At 44.2% G+C, this 23,428-nt stretch overlaps 1 protein-coding gene across 1 annotated transcript; it reads left to right on the top strand.

Annotated features, from left to right (window-relative positions):
* The first annotated feature begins 525 nt into the window (after positions 1-525).
* Positions 526-3,350, top strand: LOC123169514 (myb family transcription factor IPN2). The gene is made up of 6 exons (XM_044587386.1): positions 526-948; positions 1,040-1,116; positions 1,221-1,275; positions 1,616-1,679; positions 1,810-1,882; positions 2,381-3,350. The coding sequence occupies exons 1-6, from the start codon at positions 756-758 to the stop codon at positions 2,963-2,965; spliced, it is 1,047 nt and encodes a 348-aa protein (XP_044443321.1). The 5' UTR covers positions 526-755; the 3' UTR covers positions 2,966-3,350.
* The last annotated feature ends 20,078 nt before the right edge of the window (positions 3,351-23,428 follow it).

Genomic DNA, 23,428 nt, shown 5'->3' with positions numbered 1-23,428 from the left:
TCATCTTTAAAGCTTAAAAATAAAAGTAGCAATCATAATTTGTATATATACAAATGAGCCATGAACTTCAAAACAAGATGGATATATCATCATCATCGGTTGTATTTAAATAGCATCTCACTCAACCATAATACTGTCTGGAAAACATTCTTTTGATAAGTATGACACCCACAATCAGATGGTATTAATTTAGTGATGCTTTAGCCAGTCAATAGCCTATTGCACGCGACATGTAGTACCCCCTGCAAAATCTCCACGCATCAAAGGAGCTGGCCTGCTATAATTAGTTAATACTTTGAGAGAAGCTTAGAGATGACAAAATTCGTTTGTTGAATGGACACCTCTCTCTCAGTCTCATCTTTAGAAAAGAGGCGCGCGTCAGGACAGCGGCGAGGCTTCCAGTGGTTGGCGGTGGCTTTTCCTCTCCCGGGAGAATATCATCACCCGTCCATGAGCTTTCACGAGTAGAGAGAGAGACAGAGAGAGAAGAAAGATAAAGAAACAAAGCCACTAAAGCAGAGAGAGAGAGAGAGAACATATCGAGAAAGAAGACAGCCAAGGGAAGTACCACCACCACTACCGCGTCTACTACTACTACGACTATATACCCTCCCGGGCCTCGTTCTGCGTGCGGGAGCGAACCCTATTCCTTGTTCTTGAATCTCGTCCAAATCTGTAGCAGAGATTGATCAGAGAGGGAAAAAGATCTCTAGAGAGAGAAGGATTTAAGAGGGCGGCCGAGGGGGGAGAATAGAATGTTCCCGGCTGCTGCAGCTGCTTCCTCCAAGAAGCCCGGCGTGAGCCCGTCGTCAGTCCACGATCGGGCCGCCGCCGCCGCGTGCGACTCCGGCCTCGTCCTCACCACCGACCCCAAGCCCCGCCTCCGGTGGACGGTCGAGCTCCACGACCGTTTCGTCGATGCCGTCGCGCAGCTTGGAGGCCCGGACAGTGAGGAGACCGACCCATTCATGCTTGTTTCTGTCCAGGTTTTGATGATTTTTCGGGTTGTTAGTGACTTGTTGATTTTTCTTCATGGCAGAGGCGACTCCGAAGACTATTATGAGGGTTATGGGAGTCAAGGGGCTCACGCTTTACCATCTCAAGAGTCATCTTCAGGTGCGTGTGCATGGGCAGAATTAGGTTTTTGTTTCTCTCTCTCTCTCTCTCTCTCTCTCTCTAGATCTCATATGTGGTTTGATTTCTGGTTTTATTGTTCTCAGAAATTCAGGCTAGGGAAGCAGCACAAGGAGTTCGGTGATCACTCGGTCAAGGATGGTAAAATCACAAGATCTACTTATTAAAATCGATGTGCATGGATCATGTTTCTGTTCTACATATCATGGTTCAGTTATCTACTACTCCTAGATCTCACATACATGTTTGCATTCCCTCACTTAAGTCATAGTTAAACCTAGCTTATTCATCTGGAAATATGTTACATGCATACGTGTTAGTGTCTTTCCGAAGCAACCTGTTATGCCTAGGTGCTTAACCTAGCTGCCAAGTTTACTCTCTCTTTTGTCAATCTCTCTTTTTTGGTCAAAAAGGCAAAGTAGTACTCGATCTCTTGTTCATACCATCGCCTTAATAAACTACACCTTCAAATTACCTGCAGCAATGGAGATGCAACGGAATGCAGCCTCTTCGTCTTCGGGTATGATGGGAAGAAGCATGAACGAGTAAGCTTCACAAAAGCATATAGTATATCCTAATTAAAACGAATTAGGTTCTTCAAATACAGATTATACAGTACATTTCTAAAAGACTACTAGCTAACGTTAATTTGGTGTCGTCAAATAACCACCACAGCCGCAGCACGCACATGAACGAGTCACTAAGGATGCAGATGGAGGTCCAAAGAAGGCTCCATGAGCAGCTGGAGGTAAATTACATTTTGGCATCTAATATTTTTGGGAAGTTTACACATACATATATATACTGATATACATGGTACAACTATGATCTGTTCCTGGCCCTACATCAACCACAAACATGCATGTTTCTTCTGTACTTTGCATGCAATGCATGCAAAAACGTTCCGAGGAAACTTACATTAATCTTGCCGAGTTGCTGGCAGCTGATATGGCAATGATGCTTGTCCTTTACACATGCATGTTGGTGCATGTGAACCTCCATGCATGCTTGGTTGCAAGAATATTTCATGGGAAGTTTACTACTTTACTTGGCACACATCTTTTTGGTAGCACTCATGAGCTTGGCACATATACATTTTAACCTTTTTAAGGCAGAAGAAATTATCACTTTGCATTGCAATGACGCCAACATTATGTGCCATCGATCCCATGCAGGTGCATTTTCACTTTCAAGGCTGTGATCACTTTGCAATGATGCCAATATGCCATGTGTTGTGTATGTGCAGGTGCAGAAGCATCTCCAGATGAGGGTGGAGGCCCAGGGGAAGTACATGCAGTCCATCCTGGAGAAAGCGTACCAAACCCTCGCGTCCAGCGATTGCGCCACATGGCCCGCCGCCGCCGGGTACAGATCTCTAGGTGGCAGCCAGGCGCCGGCCCTCGACCTCGGCGGCTCCATGAGCTTCCAGGACCTCACCCTGTATGGAGGGTCGTCGAGCCATCTGGACCTGCAGCAGCACATGGAGATGAGGCCGACCATGGCCATGGACAGCTTCTTGGCGTTCAACGAGAGCTGCATTGGATCAGCAACAGTCAGGAGCTGCTCCACCGGGAAGAGCCCGATGATGTGGGGCAACGGCGATGATGACCAGGCCAAGAGTGGCGGCAGCGCCGATGAGCTTCTCCAGATGGCGCCGTCGTGCATGATGGAGGCGGGCGGCGGCAGCGGCGGCTCAATGGATCCAATCATGTCATTGTCCGGCGACTCCTTGGGCAGTAAGGGCTTCGACGGCCCAATCATCAGCTCCAAGCTTGAGATGAGGTCGTCTCCACAGCAAGTAGGAAGTGAGAGGAACTTGTCCTACGGGTAATTCAAGATCTTAAATAATCTGTTTTTTGTTCTTCTTTGGAAACACAATTAAGAGGTAATTAGTTACATTAATGTCCTGGTGTCATGAAACAAGCTTAATTGGCTCTTTTGCTAAGATCACTAAATAAGCATGGGCTGAGGTGTAGCTAAGAGTTCAGAGAGAGGGGTCATCATATGCTGATGATGCCAATGTTTTCCTTTTTTGAGGATATAGCGGGTAACAAAATTGTATTTTAACATATTGGCGTTGGTTTAAGGTTTGTACATTTTGGTGTAGCTGTGAAAGCATGCAGCTGGTGTGAAACATGCTTCTATTCTATCATAATTCTTGTTCGGTGCATGTATTAACAATAATAATAGAGGAGCAACACTATGAGTCTATGAGATTTATTGATGTCATGCTGTTTAGTTATGCATGTGATAATGTGTTCTCTGGTGTTATGTTTGAGTCAATTAAGTTGTGATTAAAGGCCATGTTGCATGTCTTTTTTCCCCCTGGACCGGTTGTTTCTTCTAGTTGGCTTGCACATACTAATTTTGATCCTCTGCAATCTTAGTACTCCCTCCATTCTCTTATACAAGGCCACAAACTCATATTACAGGTACCAAGATAAAATTTAATGACTCATTTGCAAGTCAACTTTTCTTTTTGTTAACCGGGATCATTAATACACCACAAGCATGCAACAAATGAATGGGAAGGAAGTGGCTGAGTGTCATTATGACTACATGCTTGTAAGTATTAAAAAGTTTCTAGTACGAGGAAACATCATTAATTTTTGCCTCGATTACTGTTGGTGGCCTTATATTGATGCAAAATGTATTTTTGATAGTGGCCTTGTATAAGGGAATGGAGGGAGTATATTTCTTTTGAGGAAATTAAGCAACCTTAGTATATTTCTTTTGAGGAAATTAAGCAGCCTTAGTATATATTTTCTCCATCCTTTTTTATAGAACACTGTTTTTTCACATTTTTCCTGAATTATGAGTCACAATTAGTCTTCTGAGAGGATTTTCTTGATCACTTTCAACTCTACCCATATGGATCGCTTCATAAACACTTCGGGTACCCGCCCCTTGGTTTGCATAACATGGATTCATTGGTTTGGTTCACCTAATTGATAGACTACTTAACATAATTATTGGTGCGATATTTATTTTTTAAGATGGGAATTACATACTATAAAAGGAAACAGATGGAGTAGCATGCATCACATTATTAATTTCTTACACGGAATGGAGGTTTCAAAAAAGGGGTTGTAAATATAAGTCAACAAGCAATCGTAGCCCTCCATCCACTTATGGGGTTTTCCTTATGTTTTGTGCTAAACACCCTCAACTCCATCACATTCTCATCATCAAGTCCCTTCTATTTTTCAAAATGCATCATAGCTCTATGATTTTAGTCATGCCATCAGTTTAATTTTCCAAAAAAAGGATGCTCTATTTATGAGTTGAGGCGAGCTACTGGTAGGTCAACTACATTGGTCGTCATGAAAGCCTAAAGTCGCAAAAAAAAGTGTTCGGTAGGTTGCACGTTTCTAAACCAATAGCGGCATGTCATATCAAAATTACTCAGCTATCAGATTTTTCCGTTACATATATAATCAGTGTTCATGACTAAGAGTTTGAATAAGTTTGAACTTTGCATCAAGATTCGTGCCCTCTCAATATAGAAATTTATGTTCATTGCCAAAACAAAACAACATTTGAACTAGAAACTTTGCAGGGTCAACAACACACATGTATTACAGTGCGCATAAATTGTTTTAGACTTTTTGGTGCAACATCTATACCACTATATAGTGTACTAGTAAGATACACACGCATTGCATGTGAGAACTTACATGATCAAAGTACGATTGAATATTGACATATCACATTATAACGGAAGCATGTAAATTTTGAGTCACATACACATGAAGTATGATATGTACATTTAATTTTCAAAGTTCATGCCACTTAAAAATAATTCTAAATCAATCTTTGAAGATACCGTAAAACCTCGAACAAAAAGTAAATAAATTAAAAGTGAATGCTTTTTTAGAGGCATGTGTACATTGCTATGCTATTGCAGCAATGGAGTTTTTTTGTGTTTGATGAGGTTTGTGCACGTTGTGCACTCTGATAATCATAAATTAAAATAGAGCAATGAAAACTTATTTAGAAGAAAAGTGTTAACATAATTGAAGTATGGAAGATTCTAGAACAAAAGAGAAACACGATGCTTCGGATTTGTTTCACCCGACGGTCAACATTCCAAGTTATTCATACACTACATAATTGTATAGACAAATAACTTCGTAGTGTTAGCTATTAGATGAAGCCAATCTGAAGATAGAGATGGCAAATCTGAGCACTATTGGCCATTGTATATCTTCTTCACTCTACTAGATTCTGCCGCCTGTACTATCTAGAAGATTCCATGGTTGATACACAAACTTAAAAAATAACAAGTACTTCTCCTTTGTTCTAGAATTTTTTGTCTTCAATCCTTAGTTTTTCCTTCTAAATAAGTTACCATTTTTTTACTTTTACGTACAAACTTCAAATCATAGACACTTCTCTTTGTACCCTTCCATGCATTTTCTTTAAAAAATACCATTAATGTTACGTTTTCTGAACTTTAAGGCTATAATAGCGTACATTTGTCTTTGAAGATACAATACTAACTACTCGGAACTGCAATACGAGATAATACTTCAAAACATTTTTTTTGGGTTTATTTCACATGAGATCTGTTTTGTATGTACCCTACAGTGTTCCGATTCGTAGTTATAATTAGATTTTCAATGGGATGAACTACAAGAATTAAATATATATCTTATATGTTAGGCATGTAAGACTCCAAACTCACATGTTTGCATGTTATAAGTATGGCAATACACATTCGTACTTCGGTTATCTAAGCTATCATGTGCAATGCACGTGTACCTTACAGTAAATATCTCTTATGCTCAAGTTTAGAACAAGATTTATCATTTTTATATATTTCTGATGCACCAGATTTTTTTAAAAACATCCTGCATGGACCTGCAGAGTTTCAAATTCAAATGCCTATTTGTTTGGGAAGAGAAAAGAAGAGAAATGTATTCACTGGATCTTGCTGCAAAATTGGCCGATTCAGATAAAGTTGTGTGGTTACATGGCTCTGAACTGTGCCTTATTAGAGCATCTACAACTAGACTCCTCAAACTGACCATGCCGACGTAGGACCACTGACCCGATAGGAGGGAGAAGAAAAAAAAGGATTGACCTTATTGAACCCCTCAAAACCTCACTAAACGTCCGGACTGTCTGGCACTCCTCATACTCGGCCCATATGTGGGGGCAATATGAGGAGTGCCCAAATGTGTCGGGTCACTTGCATTTGGCCCACTGCAAAGCATCTTTCTATAGGATAAAAAAGTGAAGAACATGGTTGTGTGCATGGACAAATGAACATGCCCGAACATTGGCTGGAGAGCGGACTCGTCCGTGGGCGTTTGAAGGGCAAAATTTTGTTCAGTCCGTTGTAGATGCCCTTAGCTTTTGGGAAAATACAGGGGAGAGGGAGAGATGGGAAGCATGAGAGTGTGAGACGGCGGAGACAGAGGTCCGTGCAGAGATTTCGAGGAAGCTTCTTCTTCCCCGGCCTTTTGCCCCAGCGCCCCACAGTAGCTAGCTTTGAGGGCAGCTTCGATTCGGCTCTCAGCCTCGAGGCACGCGAGCACAAGTCCCTATGCGGATCGAGCATCTAGCTGCATGCATGGTGGTTACCTCACGAGTCACTTTTGAATTTTGATTTTGCTCCAAAGGACGAAGAACCTGCGACTGCGATGGGTGGGCGCGTGCCGGAAGCTTCCTTCTTCCGCGGTGCTGCTGCTGCAGCTGCTGTGTAGCAGCACTTGGCCGGTTGGCCCGTCTCTTTTCGCCGGTCCTCGCTAGCTTCTTGGTTTTCTCCGTGAAAAAGCGAAAGTCACTCGGGCCAGCGACTAAAGCAGAGTTGTCCGGTTTTCTGCTCCGGTGGCGTTTCAAACCCTCTTGAACTCTTGACTGGCTCCTTCCTCTGTTGCAGTACGCAGAGCAGGCATGGTCAGAGCCTTCATGCGTTAGTCGGTCGGTTTCATGGTCTTAACTTTTCATGCAAATTCCAAAGGCCACTAAAACAACCTTTTGCGCAAATTTTAGAAGGCCATTACACCTTTTTTTCATCAGCTCCCTGGACACTGGTAAGCTATCAACAAAGAAATGCAATCAATGAAAAAAAGAGTGAATTCTGGTTTTTACCCCCTCTTTTGATATTTTTGACACTAATTACCTCATTTAGCGGGATTTCGTCCGTTTTACACTATTTAGCAAAAGTTTTGCCACAACTTACCCTTTAATTTTTTTGAGCTTTCTAACCAGTGAGTCCCAATTGTAAGGTACAGCTAGCATGCCAAATCGGCGGATCTTTTCCTTATGGTTTTTTTGCATGCCGAACCAGATCGCAATAGCTTATCCCGATCAGCCAGGCTCGATATGATCGCACCAATGCAACTCAAGAAATATATACTAACTCTCTACCGGTCAACTTATTTGCTAATTCGGGAAAGGAAAGTTCTAAAACATCATTTACCAAGTTCATTCTTGACTAGGTATTCAGATATGTATGTGCATCAAAATTAGTGAAGCAGTATATTTACACAACTTTTAATCTGATCCACAGAATCATGCATACTTAAGGTCGTATATGATAATACTGACGAAAAACATACTCCCTCCATTCCACAATGTAGTGCACATACTTTTTTCTTAAAGTCAAAGATCACAAAGTTTGACCAAGTTTCTTTGAGAAAAATATCTACAACAGAAATACAAAATAAGTATAATATGAAAGTCTATCTTGTGTTTTCTGTAGTGAGATGAATTGGAAATATAAATGTAGATACTTTTCCCTATAAACTTGGTCAAAGTTGATGAAATTTGACTTCCTAAAAAATCTATATGCACTATATTATGGAACAGAGGGATTACATGATTTCAGATTACATCAGTGACAATTTCTTCTAAAATTTTCAATAGGAACATGCCGTGCTGATCAAGTACAGTCATCTCATCACAATACTTCTTTGAACTGGAAACGAGTAGACTAAACCTATCTAGTATGCATCCCAGACTGAACGACTAGAATAAGGCCAGTGTGGTGCGGCCCGACCTGTGCGACTTGGCCATCTGGTGAGCTGCTCTGGTCAATCATATTGAGCCTACCCGGTTAGGAGAAGCTAGGCGATTTGGTTCGGCATGCAGAAAACCCATCAAGAAAAAGACCCGCCTATGTGGCATATGCCAGCTGGACCTTACATTTGGGACCCATCAGTCAGAACGCTCACAAAATTTTAAACAGGGTAAATTATGACAATACTTTTGCTAAACGGGGTAAAACGGAAGAAATCCCACTAAATGGGGCAATTACTGTAAAAAATGTTAAAATAGGGGGTAAAAACCGGACTTCACTCGAAAAAATGACCAGCTATGTGGCACGCCACAAATACTAAGCTGGTTTTGGCATGCTTCTCAGCCGGTTTCCCAAAGATTCCCGGCCGAATTTTTTCCTGCCTTTTTCTTATTTTATTATTCACATTTTTTGTGGTTTGCCATCTTACTTTTTTAAAATTAATTTTATTTTTTATTTTCTAATATTCATGAACATCTTTTCATTTTACGAACATTTTTCACATTGATTAAACTTTTTTGTTTTGGTTAATATTTTTTAAATTCATGAAGACTTCTTCAAATTCACGAACTTTTTAAAAATTAACATTTTTTTGTAATCCCTTAATTTTTTTCAACTATGCGAATATTTTGAAAATCCATGGAATTTTTTTTAATTTACATACATTTTTAAAATTTCGGTTCATTTTTTCAAATTCACCACGAATCATCTGAATTTCTAACATTTTAACATTTGGTTCATTTTTCAAAATTCACCAAGAAATTTCTGAATTTGTGAACATTTTTTAAATTTCGGTTCATTTTTTCACGAAGAATTTTCTTAATTTGTGAATATTTTAAAATTAACGTAACTTTTTAAAATGTATTAAATTTTTTAATTCTCTAACATTTAAATTCATGATTTTTAGTTCATGAGTACTTATCCGAATTAAACGCTTATTTTTATTGATGAACCCTTTTTGGATTGTGGACTACTTTTGACATTCACGAATACTTTAGAAATTCATAAAAAAATTAGATTCGTGAACATATTTTGAATTTCAGAATATGTTTTTCAGAATTGTGAGTACTTTTAAATAAAAATAATGCCTAACTAGAAAAAATAAACAAGGTAAACTTGTTCTCCCTGGATCTCACTGCTTTCTTCCTACCCCCGGTAGCAAAGGTCACGAGATTAGTTATTTAAAACGGGCCTTCTATCACGGACGTGCGATTGTTTTATTGCTTGTTGTGCTAGACACATGTAGATGAGCGTTTTCTACAAACATGAGTTGTCCTGGCCCATGTAGGCGAGCGCTCGCGAGAGTGTGAGCGAGGGCTAGTGAAGCTGGCTCTCACAGGACTCATTGGGGACTGAGGCAAATATTGTATTTCTTTGTGCATGTGTTGATCAATGGTCGTAGTACAAATACTCATAAGGATTCCATAAACCTTAAGTCATCCACTTAAGGCTATAAACCTCTGGAATTGGAGGCCCAACAACTTCCTATATTAGAGGAAGCACTCATGGCAGGTGATCCGCCTGCACCCCATCTTTTCTTTTCCGGGCCCGCTAAATTTAGTTTTCTAGTGTCTTTTTTTCACTGATTTTGGGAGGGTTCTACAACCATCCTTGAACTAGTTTATATATATATATATATATATATATATTTTGTTGGTTTTATCGGTTTTCTTGTGCTTTCTTTTATTTTTGGTTTTGTCTGTTTTCAATTTTTGTTTTAGATTATTGAACATTTTTTCAAATCGCAAACATTTTCTGGATCTTCAATCAATTTTTGTATTCAGAGATGTTTTTTAGTCCATGAACGTTCTTTCTAATTCTCAAACATGTTCTGAATTTATGAACATTTCTCGAATCCATCAACAATTTTCAAATTCATGAACTATTTATTACTGCAAACAATTTATGAACCAAAGATTTTTGTGAATATGTGGACATTTCTAAAAACCTACTATAATTTTTTGAATTGATGAACATTGTTTGGATTCAACATTTTTGGAATCCGCGAACAATTTTTTCAAATTCATGAACATTTTATAAATTGGCAACTTTTTGAATATTTGCAAACTAGTTTTTGATATCTTGGAATTTTTTGCGTCCCTCTAGGATAATTTTTTTTTTCTTACCTGTGAACCAACCGAGTGGCTCCTATACGCGAATAAATATAATGGATCCAATTGGTCGGCTCACTAGGTGCCGCCCGAGTGCGGATTAGCCGATCACTAAGTATCCCACGTCTATTACACATGAGACATGAGCGCGGGTGCTATTTCTCGCCAATTGGGAGTCATCCAGTGAGCTCACCTACAGGGATCGATAAAGTGGGCTGGCCCAAATTAGCAACTACTAGTTTTGGGTAGCTTCCAAGACCGATTTGTGGAATCTTGCACCCGGTTTGGCTGATTTTGGGAAGGTTCCATACGTTTTGTGTGTTTTTTTATTGGTTTTCATCGTTTTGTATTTATGTATGTTTTTTTTTACTTTTTTGAAAATACAATTTGACTTTTTTGAAATACAGGTTGAACTTTTTCTATATACAAATTGAACATTTTAAAGATACAATTTAATAGTTTCCAATTACTCGTCGAATATTTTTGCAAGTATATATTTATTATTGTATTTTTTAAATGCACATTGAACTTCTTTTAAATACGCAATGAACATTTTTTAAACACACATTGTACATGTATCATAAATGTTAGGAAGATTTTTTTAAACGTGCGAACATAGTTCCGAATGTCATGAATGTGTTTGAATGGTACAAAACATTCTTTTAATATTTACTCAAAAGAAGTTATACTGTATAAATACATGCTGAACATTTTTCTAAGACACATTAAATATTTTTAAAATGCTCGTTGACCTTTTTTCAAATACATGTTGAGAGTTTCTCAAATGCTCATTGAATGTTTTTAAATACACGAATATTTTTTTATAGACACATATAACTTTTTAAAAAAGCTTATGAGCATTTTTTAAAAAATGAGAATTTTTTCATATTCCTAAACCTTTTTTAATGCTACGGAATAGTTTTTTTTTCCAAATTATGCAAACAACTATTTACATAGTATGAACATTTGAAAACATGTCACGAACTGTTTTTTAGATATGTGAAGATATTTTAAAGGTGAATTTTTTGGAGCGATAGAACTCTTTTTTTACGAATATTTTAAAGGCGGTCAGTGATGGGATATTAATACTGATTGGCTTATACTAGGGCTGATCAATGTTGTCTTTGATGCGGCCCTTTAAATTTAGTACATTCCAACCTCCCGTCCACTCCACATGTATCGAGCACCACTCCCTACAGGCCTTTACCGTTCCCGGCCGTCGACCACCATGGACCTCTCTCCCGTCCCAAACTCATATTCCTTCTCTTGTTCAACCCGCGCCGATCTGTTGTCTAAAGAGAGCCCTAAGAGAGCCCGATACTGTGAGTCGCATCGACGTAGATCGGCCCTCACCATGCTCAGTTAGAGTTATATGGCTTGGGTCGATTCACAAGTTCATGTGTGCCACTACTGGTCGCGCCCAACCATGGCTCCCTGAGTGTCATGGTTGGTTGACTTGTCCCTCAAGATGATAGAGGCACCCATCCAGAAGATGGGTCTAAGTCGTCAGTCTGGCCAATGTCAAGGTCACTAGGTTGGCTTTCGGCCTTGCTGATCATATCTAGATGCCATATCCTCATACTACGACTAACACGATTTTACTTTTACGGCTTTTGAGTAGTAAATATTTTATGAATCAGCCCATGAAATACATAAACTCTTAACATGTTGAGTCTACTTTAGGTCAACCCAATTGTGTTTCAGTTTCATTGTACAATTAGGCGGGCTACACTGGTCATATTTAAAGCAAACAAAGTATTTAGTCCGTCCAAATTCATAGGGCGCGTAGTGAAAAACTTAAAATCCAAGAGTAGAAGTGGTCATGCATCTCGTGCGCCTTGTTCTCTCCAAGTGATTATTTCACACGTGAAAATAGCCAACCAACAGGTTGCCGTCGGTCCGTCTCGTCTCCGGGTGGCCTTAGGGCCATGTCAACGCGGTGGATCCCGGCCCTTGCCGGCGGTAGGGCTCTGTTTTTATGTGTTCCTTCGAGTTTTGTTAGGGTTTGTGTCCTCCTCAAGAAGACCAGACGGCGGCGGCTCCCAATAGATAGAATAAGGTTCTCCCCGCTTAGCTCCCGTTTGGGTGGTGTGTCTAGCATCGTCGGTGAAGGTATGAAGGTGTGTCTCTGGCGGATCTGTCCTTGGTGGATTAATTCGGATCTGGTCGTAGTTAGTCTACGTTGGTGTGTCTTCAGGTTGGATCATTCCGATCTACGCTACTCTTCATCGGCGGTGGTTGTTGTTCTGCTGCATTGGTCCTATGAGGCCTTAGCACGATGACTTTTCGACTGTCTACTACAACAAGTTTTGCTCGACTCCGGTGAGAAAGGGGCGATGGCGGCGGCGCACCTTCTTCTTGCTTCAGTGCTTGTAGTCGTCTATAATTGTTCGTTATACTTTCATAATTGAAGATGAATAGAACGAAAGTTTTCTCGCAAAAAAATCCAACCAAAACCCCTCTTAATTATTGTGTCTAATGTCCCTTTAATTTCCGTAATGAAGCAAAAAAAGGCATGTATTGGTGGAGGTGCTCGTTTGGTTATTAGGAAATTAATTACGCATGCATGGCCCAATCAACGCCGAGAAAAACCACCATTAGATGGTGCAAGCACGTTCATTTGAAGAGAGATTAACACTTGCTTTTCATCTAGCCCTGCCCTTGACCTGCCGTTTTGGCGGCTGATGGAAGGAGGAGAATCCCGTGCCTCCGCTTCGACTAGTAGTTTAGATTATGGTTTTTAGTTTTTATAGGTGCGGTGCTTGTAAGAATGGCAATGCTTTTTTTTGAGTTTGTCTTCTGGGCTCTAATCCTCCTCAAGTTTGTCTATCGGGACATACTCGACGGAGCTCCGGCGTAAATTCCCGCTCGTCTTCTTGGGCAGTGAGGTTAAGATTTCTCATCGTGTGGGTATACTTGGTGTCAGGTGTTTTAGATCTATTTAAGGATCCAATAGCGACGACTGCGTATATAGGGCGCTGGTCATTAGAGGCACGTGCACAAAGACTTTCTGACTGTCATCAACAAGGTCAAGCCGGCGCCAATAGGGTAGCGGCGACAACAGCGCATCGACGGTCGTTCTGGCAGCAGTGGTGGTCATTTGGTGGTTTTGGAATCTCGATGTAATTTAATTATGTTTTCCATGTTTTGTACTTCCAATGAACTTTGATAATAGATCTGGACCCTTTTTCGGAGAAAAGGGCTCTATCTTACTCCATGTCATTTAAGCAGTATCCTATATATATATATACCTAAGAAATTCATCCTCAGTATCTTATTTATCTTAATATGCAAGCATCCACATCTCCATACGGTTATGGATGGGATAAAGCCCACCTTAACATGCAAATACGCATGGAAAATGCCCACCACCACATTCAACCATGCATGAGAGTTTTATTATTATTGTATTTATAGTCAATAAATATGTTACAACTATACATAATCAAATCAAATATAAGAAGTCGTATGTATTTCTAATTTTAGTTGCAATTAATCTAAATATTATATGCCACACAATAAAATCTAATTGAAATATATTGCAACGTAGGAATATCATCTACTCCCTCCATAATTAAATGCCTTTTTAGAGATTTTAATATGAACTATCGTACTTTAGAGTGTAGATTCACTCATTTTGCTTCATATGTAGTTCATATTGAAATCTCTAAAAGGACTTAGAGATTCTACAACCGGGTCTTTCATACATGTCTCAAACGCCCAGGCAGGTCGTCCGGTCAGTGACTGGTCACAAAAATTTGACCCAATCGGACCTTTCAAACGGGCCTCAAACGTCCGGGCTGACTGACACCCCTCATATCCAGCCCAAATATAGGGCGGATATGGGGCGGCCCGTGAACGCCCGAGCGCGCCCGCCTGACAGGTCCAGCCCACCATGGACTCCACACAAAACCCCAATCCGAGCGGCGAGCTCAAACCTTAGCTCACTCTCTCCCTCTCTCGCTTCGTTCGTCCACTCCTCTCCCTTTGCGGTTCCGATCCCATCCACCACCATGAGCAGCTCCGGCAACGACTCTGGCTCGGAGCTCAACTACGAGGAGGAGATGGCCCTCCGCATTGCGCTGGAGCGGTCCAACGTGGAGACCGGTGGCAGCTCCGGATCTAGAGCGTCGCCGCACCTCCCGCGCCGGCGCATCGCGGACGCCAGAGATGGACCCTCCTGGCCCGCGTGCAGCGACGCCTGATCAACATAGTCCGTGCCGGCCCCGCGTCAGCTCCTTCCCCCGCCGACCGTTCCTGCACGCGACCAGTGCTGGGTGCTTGTGCCCGCTCCTTCGGCCCGCACGTACACTCCGGAGTCGGAGGCGCGTGTGCGCGCTGCAAGAGGCAACATGCACGGGAGAGAGAGGCGGCGGAGCAGTCCACGCGCCGCCGCCGCGGGACGGAGGCGGACGCCGATGAGGACGGGCGTCTCCTCGCCTGGGTGTACCACCGCACCCTCACAACAGTGGAGACGGACGCTCGCCGCCTCCAACGGAAGAACACCAAGGCGCTCTAGCTGGCCATTGAGCAGTCGGAGCGCGAGGCGAAGGAGGCAGCGGCAGAGAAGGCTCAGGTGGCAAGGCTGAAGCTGGAGCAGGACAAGGAGGTCCGTCGGAGAAGGGGCTCATCGTCCTCTCCGACTCTGACTCCGACGGCGGCGACAGCTGCACCTCGTCGTCCGACGACCAAGACCCTCCACCAGCCGCGGACGCCTACAGCTGCGCCGGCGATCGGAAGGGCAAAGGCCCGGCGAGGAAGTGGTGATTTCGGCCCCCCTCCTCCTCAATATTTATATCGTTTTAGTTCTAGAAGTTTATGAACTTGTCTGCGGACGAACTTTGATCTTTTGGATGTGGTGAAGTATGTTTATCCGTTTGCACCCGATCTTGTGCTTCTTTGCAGCTCAATTTTGTTGTCCGTCATATGATCACGTAGGATGATCAATGTGTGCATGAGTAGTATGGATATAAGACACCGGATATAAGATATGCGGATACACCGGATATGCGATATTATGCTCCAGATTATTACGGCTACACTTGTAAACCACTACCGGAATCGCACCCTATGCCCCGTCGGGACAGGCCTATGCCGATGGCCCCCGTCGGCATAGGGCCATCGGCAAAATATCCGTCGGCGTAGCCAGGATGCCTGTCGGCATAGAAAGGCCGTCGGCATAGCCCCTATCCTGACGGTGGCCGTACATCTATGCCGACGGCCCTGGCCGTCGGCAACGTCATCGCCTAACGGCGGTCGCCGTCAAGTGTTGACCAATGGCTTCTCACCACGTGGCGAGAAGTCGTTGCTCCTGGGGCAGGTCTATGCCGACGGCCTAGCCGTCGGCTTAGTTTGAAACTATGCCGACGGCTAGGCCGTCGGCATAGACATGCCACGTGTCAGAAACTGGGCGCTCCTGGGGCAGGTCTATGCCGACGGCCTAGCCGTCGGCATAGTTTCAAACTAAGCCGACGGCTAGGCCGTCGGCATAGACCTGCCACGTGTCGGCCACTGGGAGCTCACACCAGGCCTATGCCGACGGCCAGGCCGTCGGCATAGTTTGCGTCCAGTTTTTTTTTCTTTTTTCTGTTTCTTTTCAGCTCAATTCATTTGAATATACACATCATATATAAGAAGCAGCATCACGTAACAATAAGGAGCAGCATCACACAACAAATTCATCATGACACATCATAAGAAGCATCGCAAAGCATAAACATATAAGTATCATCACCACCAAGCATATAAGAATCTCACAAACAACAATAAGATAAGAAACATCACAAGCATATAAGTATCCTAGCATCGAGAACCGCCGCAATGTGACCCAAAGGCTTAAGCGCCAGGACGTCGAGCACCGTGGAGGTCATCACCGCCAAGACCGCCGAAGCCTAGGTCGTCACTGCTAGCGGCAGCGGTACCGCCAAGACCGCCTCCACCTCCGCCTCCGCCTCCGTGGATCAGAGTGGTCGAGCTCCGTGACTCGGGAGTGCTGCGAAGACCACCGCCAACGGTTGATCCACCGGTTCCCTGGATGTTGAAAAGACATATTAATGGGATATATGACTGTGTTGAAAGGCATGATATGCTTTGAGTGAATAGATTGGGGATGAACTAACCGGCGAGGGGCCAGCGTTCTGTGCCACAAACTCCTCAAAGGTCAGCAACGTTGGTTGTGATGGAGGACCCTCTGCTGATGGCCATTGAGGACACCTGCCGGCCGCCATTTCCTGAAAAGCATGCTGCATCTGGCGATCCCTCTGCTGATGGTATGCATGAAGGCGGTCGTGCCACGCCATGGTCTCCTGGCGTGTGTACTCCATGTAGGCCTACAGTATGACATGATGAAACTCATAAAACTACTAAATGCGGAAAATAAAGTGAGCAATGAAGATAAAAGGGAAAATACTTACAGTTTGCTGCTCCTGAAAGAGGGACTGTGACGGTGCACTGCTCATGGGCGTGCTCGTGCGCTGGCTCAGGGTCGGGTCGATCCGACGGAGCTGTGTGTAGGAGATAGTAGGAGTGATCACAGCATCGAGAACCGCCTCCCGACCGTGCTCCTTCGGCCCCATGCCCACCACCACCCTTTCGTCCAGATCCGCCGCAATGGGGTCAGGTGTGTCAGGATGTAACGCCAGATACCCATCGGAGTAGGCCTTCTTCCTATGCGCGGTCTTCTTGCCGTAGTACTTGGGCTCGCCAGGCTTGGGGTCCTTCCGCGTATGGGCGATCTCCCACGCCTGCATGTGTGAGAGCGGCCGCTTCAGTTTCTCCTCCTGCACCACCAAACAGAGGTTAGTCATACATAAGAAAGTGATGGTAAATAGAAGAAGAAGAATGTTTAATGGGGTTTCGGTTTCCCTGAGCATGTACTCCCTCCTTCCCTCGGTTAGCCTTGTTTTTGACTCTCATAGCCGCCCAGGCTCCAGCCTCATCACACCAAAGATCCACCAATGCCGCCCAGGACTCGTCTTTTCCATAACACCAATTTGGTAACACCTACATAATGAAAGCATAATGGCATGTCAACACGAAACGGTGAAATGTACCACAAGGTAATGAAAGCATAATGAAAAATCTTTTATACTTACCTTCAAGAACTCGTCCCTCTCCAAGGTAATGCCCATCCTCCGCGCGTCTTCCTTGGTCATCTTCACACCAAGATAGTCGTGATGGTATGTCGAGATGGCCACATAGCGCACCTCGTACTGCATCTGGCGGGCCTTCTTCTTGCATTGGCGCAGCACGATCTGGTCCGCTCTGGCCCTGTGCTCCGGGAGAACTCGATAGAATTTCTACAATCATGCATGAAACAAGAATGGAAGAAGCCATGAGTTAAATCATTCATGAAACTAGAATGGACTTGTGCTTCTGAAGAGAACTCACCCAGAAAGTGGTGATCACGGCCTTGGCATGGGTCCCATGGTCCGCGTGGAGGGCCGCTTCCCAGTGCTCCCAGCTCGTGGCCAAGACCCGATGGTTCGGGTGCCTGACTGGATCCGGACAGTACAACCCCGGCCAGTGTAACTTCAGCAAGACGGTGATGAGGCCGTTGGGAATACGGACCCCTTTAGAATATATCCAGTTGCTGCAAAAGAATGAACTATTAGCATGTGACAAGCAAAATAAATAACAACCGGAATGAGCATGTGACAAGCAAAATAATGAAATTATTATAAAGTGGCACTTACTCTTTCCCCGTGGGCTCAATGAGCCACTTCTGCTCCTCAGTAGCAGGAACCTGCTTTGGTAGCTTTGCGTTACCACGCAGCCACCCCTTGTTGTCAACCCCCTCCCCGCCACCACCATCATCCCCGCCACCACCCTCCTCCTCGCCTGCCTCCCCCTCCCCAACCTCCTCCTCATCCTCCTCCTCCTCGTCCTCCTCCTCCACCTCCTCCTCGGCCCCATCCCGAACCTCCTCCTCCTCGCCTGCCTCGTCCTCCTCCTCCTCCTCACCAGAGGAGGGTACCTCACTAGAGGATGGCCTCGAAGACAACACCCCTAAGTCGGTGAGGGTGCGCTCTTTCTGGCCGCGACCCCCTGTAGTGGCTCTCCCCCCACCACCTCGCCCTCTAGGGGCTCTCCCCCCGCCCCCTCCTCCTCTAGGGGCACCTCTCCCTCGACCTCCCTGTGAGGAGTCATCGTCAAGTAGCCCGGGGGGGAGGATTACGTGCTCGACCACTCCGACTAGGCAGGCCGACGACCTTGCGTAGGAAACCCACGCCGTCGGCCTTCCCCTTGCCCATGTTCCACGAACCTGCATTGAAAAGAGAATAAGCAATTAGTAAATTAATGAAATGAAGGAAAAGGCATGATAATAAACACATTAATAAAAATGCATAAAAAGGCATATTCCTAAACTATAGAAAAAAGACTTGAAACGTACATCTGCTAGAAACCATATGAATCATCACTGTTGTAACCTCTTTCTCGGTCCGTCTCATCATCACTATCAATCATATCATCTTCGTTGTCTGACGGAGGTGGAGGCTCTTCCTCGTCGTCAGCGTCTTCGTTTAACTTTTCTAGCATAAGTATGTCATTTTCATTGACAATGGTCTCACCATCATTCCGTGCATCGTCGTCGTTTGGATCCACATCATCATCACCCAATGGTCTAGCGTCATCGTTTCTAACCACATCATCATCAGGTTGCTCTTGATAGAACACTCCCTCGTATGTCATGGGGTTAATGTTGTAGTAATCGTCTTCATTCGGGTTCGGTAGCTTACCATGTGGCGACACCTTGAACACAACTTCCCAACCCTTTAGGTACTCTTTCTGGCATGGGTAAGGCAGATAATATACTTGTGTAGCTTGGGTAGCCGCAATGAAGAGATCGGCTCCGGCATAGACGGTTGATGGTTTAACTTCGACCAAACCAATGGAAGGCGTATGTTTTACCCCCTCCCGCGGATCGAACCATCGACATTTGAACACAGGCAGACTTAGGGTCTCGCGCCCCTGGTGGAATTTAATCTCGTATATATTTTGTACCCTTCCGTAGTAGTCTACTGAATTTTGACCGGGGGTGTACACTCCGGTATTTATAGTTTTGGGATCAGGCCGGCTGTTCTGGTGCTCCTCTGTATGGAAGCGATACCCATTCACATCATACTTTTTACATGTCATGACGGCAGGGTCAAAACCCATGGAAACCCATCTCAATTCATCATCCATAGATATGTTCGGATCTTTTCCCTACAAGTATAATTGAAATTGTTGCGTGCATTAGTTAACTAATAAATGTTGAACTAGGTATTTAATAGGGGAGTGTGGAAAATTACTTTCTCCATGAACCAAGCAACAAAATTTTTACGTCCAGGGTTTCCATGACGGAGAAGAGTAAGTGCCTCCGCCTCAGTAGGAGGATTCATTCCCGTCCATTCCTCTTGAACGAAATCACTAAAAAAAAGAAAAGCGGTGTTAGACCGGGACTAAGTGAACATAAAACATGATGATGTGGAAGACATAAAGGAATGGTGTAGTGGTATTACCTCATCCACACTTCCTCAACTTCCCTGATGTTGTGCAAGATATAGAACATGAGGTCCTCCCACTCTTGTCGTGGCATGTTATAAGGTTTCGAGGCCCCAGCCCTCCCACCTTGCGCGTTGAATAGATGGAGCCTGGGTTGATACTTCGGCTCTTCTATATTGTATCGAGGCACCTTGTTATGCAGATGGGGAACGTGGTCTGGATAGTATGATGTCCTGAGGTCTGACACCTCCTCTAGGATAACTGCCTCAGCTATGGAAGCTTCAATCTTAGCTTTGTTTCCACATTTCTGTCGGAGATGCTTGTTCTGTCTCTCAGGGCCGTACTGCCAGCGATTCTGCACAGGCCCCCCCAACAATACCTCGTTCGCGAGGTGCAGAATGAGATGTGTCATCGGTGTAAAGAAGCCTGGCGGAAAGATCTTCTCTAGCTTGACTATCAACTCCGGTGCCTTCTTATGCAATTTTTCAATCACGTCTTTACTTACTTCTTTAGCACAGAGCGTGCGGAAGAAATGGCTTAGCTCGGCAAGCACTCGCCAGACATGCTCGGGGACATAGCCTCGAACCATCACCGGCATTATCCGCTCAATCCATACATGGTAGTCATGACTCTTCAGGCCGGTCACTTTGCCCGTTGAAAGATTGACTCCCTTACTTATATTCGATGCATAACCATCGGTGAACTTCAAAATGTGTTTCAGCCAGATAAGTACTTCCTTTTTTCTGGCGGTTTAAGGACAAAGTCAGCATCTGGCTTGAACCAGTTTTTTCGACCGCCTGTGGGAGGCTTCATGTTCAGACGTGGTCTATCACAAATTCTCTGTTGATCGGCTCTAGCTTTAACGTTATCCTTCGTCTTATCAGGAATATTGAGGATCGTGTGGAAAAGGGACTCTGCCACATTCTTTTCGGTGTGCATCACATCGATATTGTAAGGAAGTTTGAGGTCCTTGAAATAGGGAAGCTGCGAGAAGGGGGTAATGTGAGTCCAGTTGTGCGTCTCACCATATCCCTCGAAGCCTTTGGCTTTGGCTTTGCCTTTGCCTTTGACTTTAGGCTGGAGAGCTTTTAGCTGAGCAAGAACATCTGCCCCCGAAAATGTTGGAATCTCGGTTACTTCATGAACAACCCGGCCTTTCGTGAAGTTCTTCTTGTCTTCCCTGTCTGGATGGTCTGGAGGGAGGAACTGTCGATGCAGGTCAAAGGCTACATACTTGCCACCCTTACTCAGCCAAATCATTCGCAGAGCCTGCATGCACACTGGGCATGGCATCTTCCCACTTGTACACCATCCGCAGAATAGAGCATAGCCGGGAAAGTCATGCATGCAATAGTGCAACCAAACTTTCATCAAGAAATTTCTCTGCAGATCCCGGTCGTATGTCAACGTCGGAAAGTACCAAGAATGGTGCAAAGCATCCACCAGCGGCTGCATAAACACACCCAATTGCTTCCCCGGATAATCAGGCCCCGGAATGATGAGCGACAAGAACATGGTCTTGCGTTGCATTAGGGCACCGGGAGGAAGATTGAGCGGAATTACAAACACGGGCCAGCAGCTGTATGGATTGGACGACATACCATATGGATTCAACCCATCACCTGATATGGCTATTCTGACATTCCCAGCCTCGGCTGCTTCCTCGGGGTATTCTTCATCGAACGACTTCCATGCTTCCCCTTCCGATGGATGTACGATTTTTTTGGATTGTACCTTATACCTTCCTTGTGCCACTTCATCATTTTGGCAGACTCCTTCGTGATGAAAAGGCGCTGCAGTCTTTTTATAAAATCAAGATACCGAAGAACCTTAACGGGGATGGTTAGCTGCTTTTTCTCACCATCCTCACCGACCACCTCAATGTACCGAGACGAACCGCACTGCCTACAGTACTTGTCATCCGCATACTCGTGCCTAAACAAAAGGCAATTCTTCGGGCAAACATCTATTTTCTCATAATCCATAGAGAGTGCCTTCATGATTTTCTTTGTATCGTACATGCTTTTCGGCAGTTCATGACCCTCAGGGAGGCTGTTAGCCCATACTCCCAAGAATGCTTCGAAGCATTTCTGGCTACAGCCGTACTCAGCCTTGACTGCAATCAGTTGCGAGATGGCATCCAGCTGAGATATTTTCGCACCCGCATAAAGAGGTTTCTTCGACGAGGCCAAGACCTCCAAGAAGGCCTTTGCGGTTGCCTCCGGCTCCTCCGGTTCATTCTCTGAAGGTGTCGCATTTGCCGTTTCTGCAACAATGACATCATCTAGCATGTCCCTGACCCCGTCGTCCTCATATCCATCGATGCGTTGTCGCATCACCTCCTCTCTACCACGGTCCTGCTCGGCTATGTTTATCGGCGGCATGTCAAAGTTTGGCATATATCCGTGCGTGCGAAGGTGCTCACTCATGTCCGTCTGATTTCTACGGTGACGTCTGGCACATCTCGCACAGGGGCATGGTGGGATAATTCTCATTGGACGACGGAATATCTCCTTCAAATACACATCGGTTTTCGCGATCCACTCTGATGTTACTCGATTCCGACGGATAAAACCACTGTACATCCACTGATTATCTGCCATCCTCTGCTTTTTTGCAAGCCACACAACATAATTAAGGATTCATTTAAATTAATCACATCAAATTTTCAGTTTCTACCGCGTTGAATCCACCTACATCTCTAATAGGTAAAGATGGGTCCTAATCCCACCCGAGGATGTGTAGATTGAGTACGTTCTCCATTCTACCCCGTTCCGAGACAAAATTTCGGCAGCACCTCCCCGCTGTTCTCCAGATACACGTCTCGGCAAATAGCCGAGAGAATGTGCTCCGGAGAACAATGGGGAGGCGCCGCCGAAATCCTGTCTCGGAACGGGGTAGAACATGGAGAACATACCCAATCTACACATCCTCGGGCTGTCCGTGGAAAACGCTGGACAATCCGACAGAGCTGCGGTGATAAATATGCAATTGAATGCATATTTATCGATGCAACCCTTTCGGACGGGAGACGCCTAGGTTACGCCAGTTGACTTGAGAATGAAATCTAGTCACATGAAAAAGGAGGTGATGGATTTTTAGCTCACCCTCCGCTGTAGAGGAAGTAGTCGAACAGCAGAGGGATGCTCAGGGACCAACGCGTCGGACAACGGCCACTCGGGTGAAATGTGACACTACAAAGCCTGCAAATTCCACCGAAAAAACAACTTAGATCATCACATCATTTTGTCTTCAATTATTTTATCAAGATCATTATGAGTATAAAAAAAATAGCAAGATCATCACATCTCAGTCAAGTGTCAAAATTTTGTCCAACATCCATCCATCCATTCATATATCATTAACTTGACCAACATCCATTTATCAACATGACCTAACATTAAATTTATGACAAACAAAGTTTCTAAAAAAATTCACCGACATTCCATCCATCCACCATCTATGATTCTAACAACATCCATGCATCCATCTAACAAAAAATAATCCATACATCCATCCACCTAAAAACAGTAGCAAGAAGAACAAAAAACATACAATTTTTTATTTATCTAACTATCTATCCATCCATTCATCTAGCAACACAATAGCGGGGGGCAGGCAGAGCGGCAGGGAGCAAGGCAGCAGCGGGGGAGCGGCAGGGTGGCGGGGG

Source organism: Triticum aestivum, chromosome 7D, assembly GCF_018294505.1.
Source record: "Triticum aestivum cultivar Chinese Spring chromosome 7D, IWGSC CS RefSeq v2.1, whole genome shotgun sequence".
Lineage (NCBI taxonomy): Eukaryota > Viridiplantae > Streptophyta > Magnoliopsida > Poales > Poaceae > Triticum > Triticum aestivum.
This window is presented reverse-complemented; position numbering and strand designations above follow the sequence as displayed.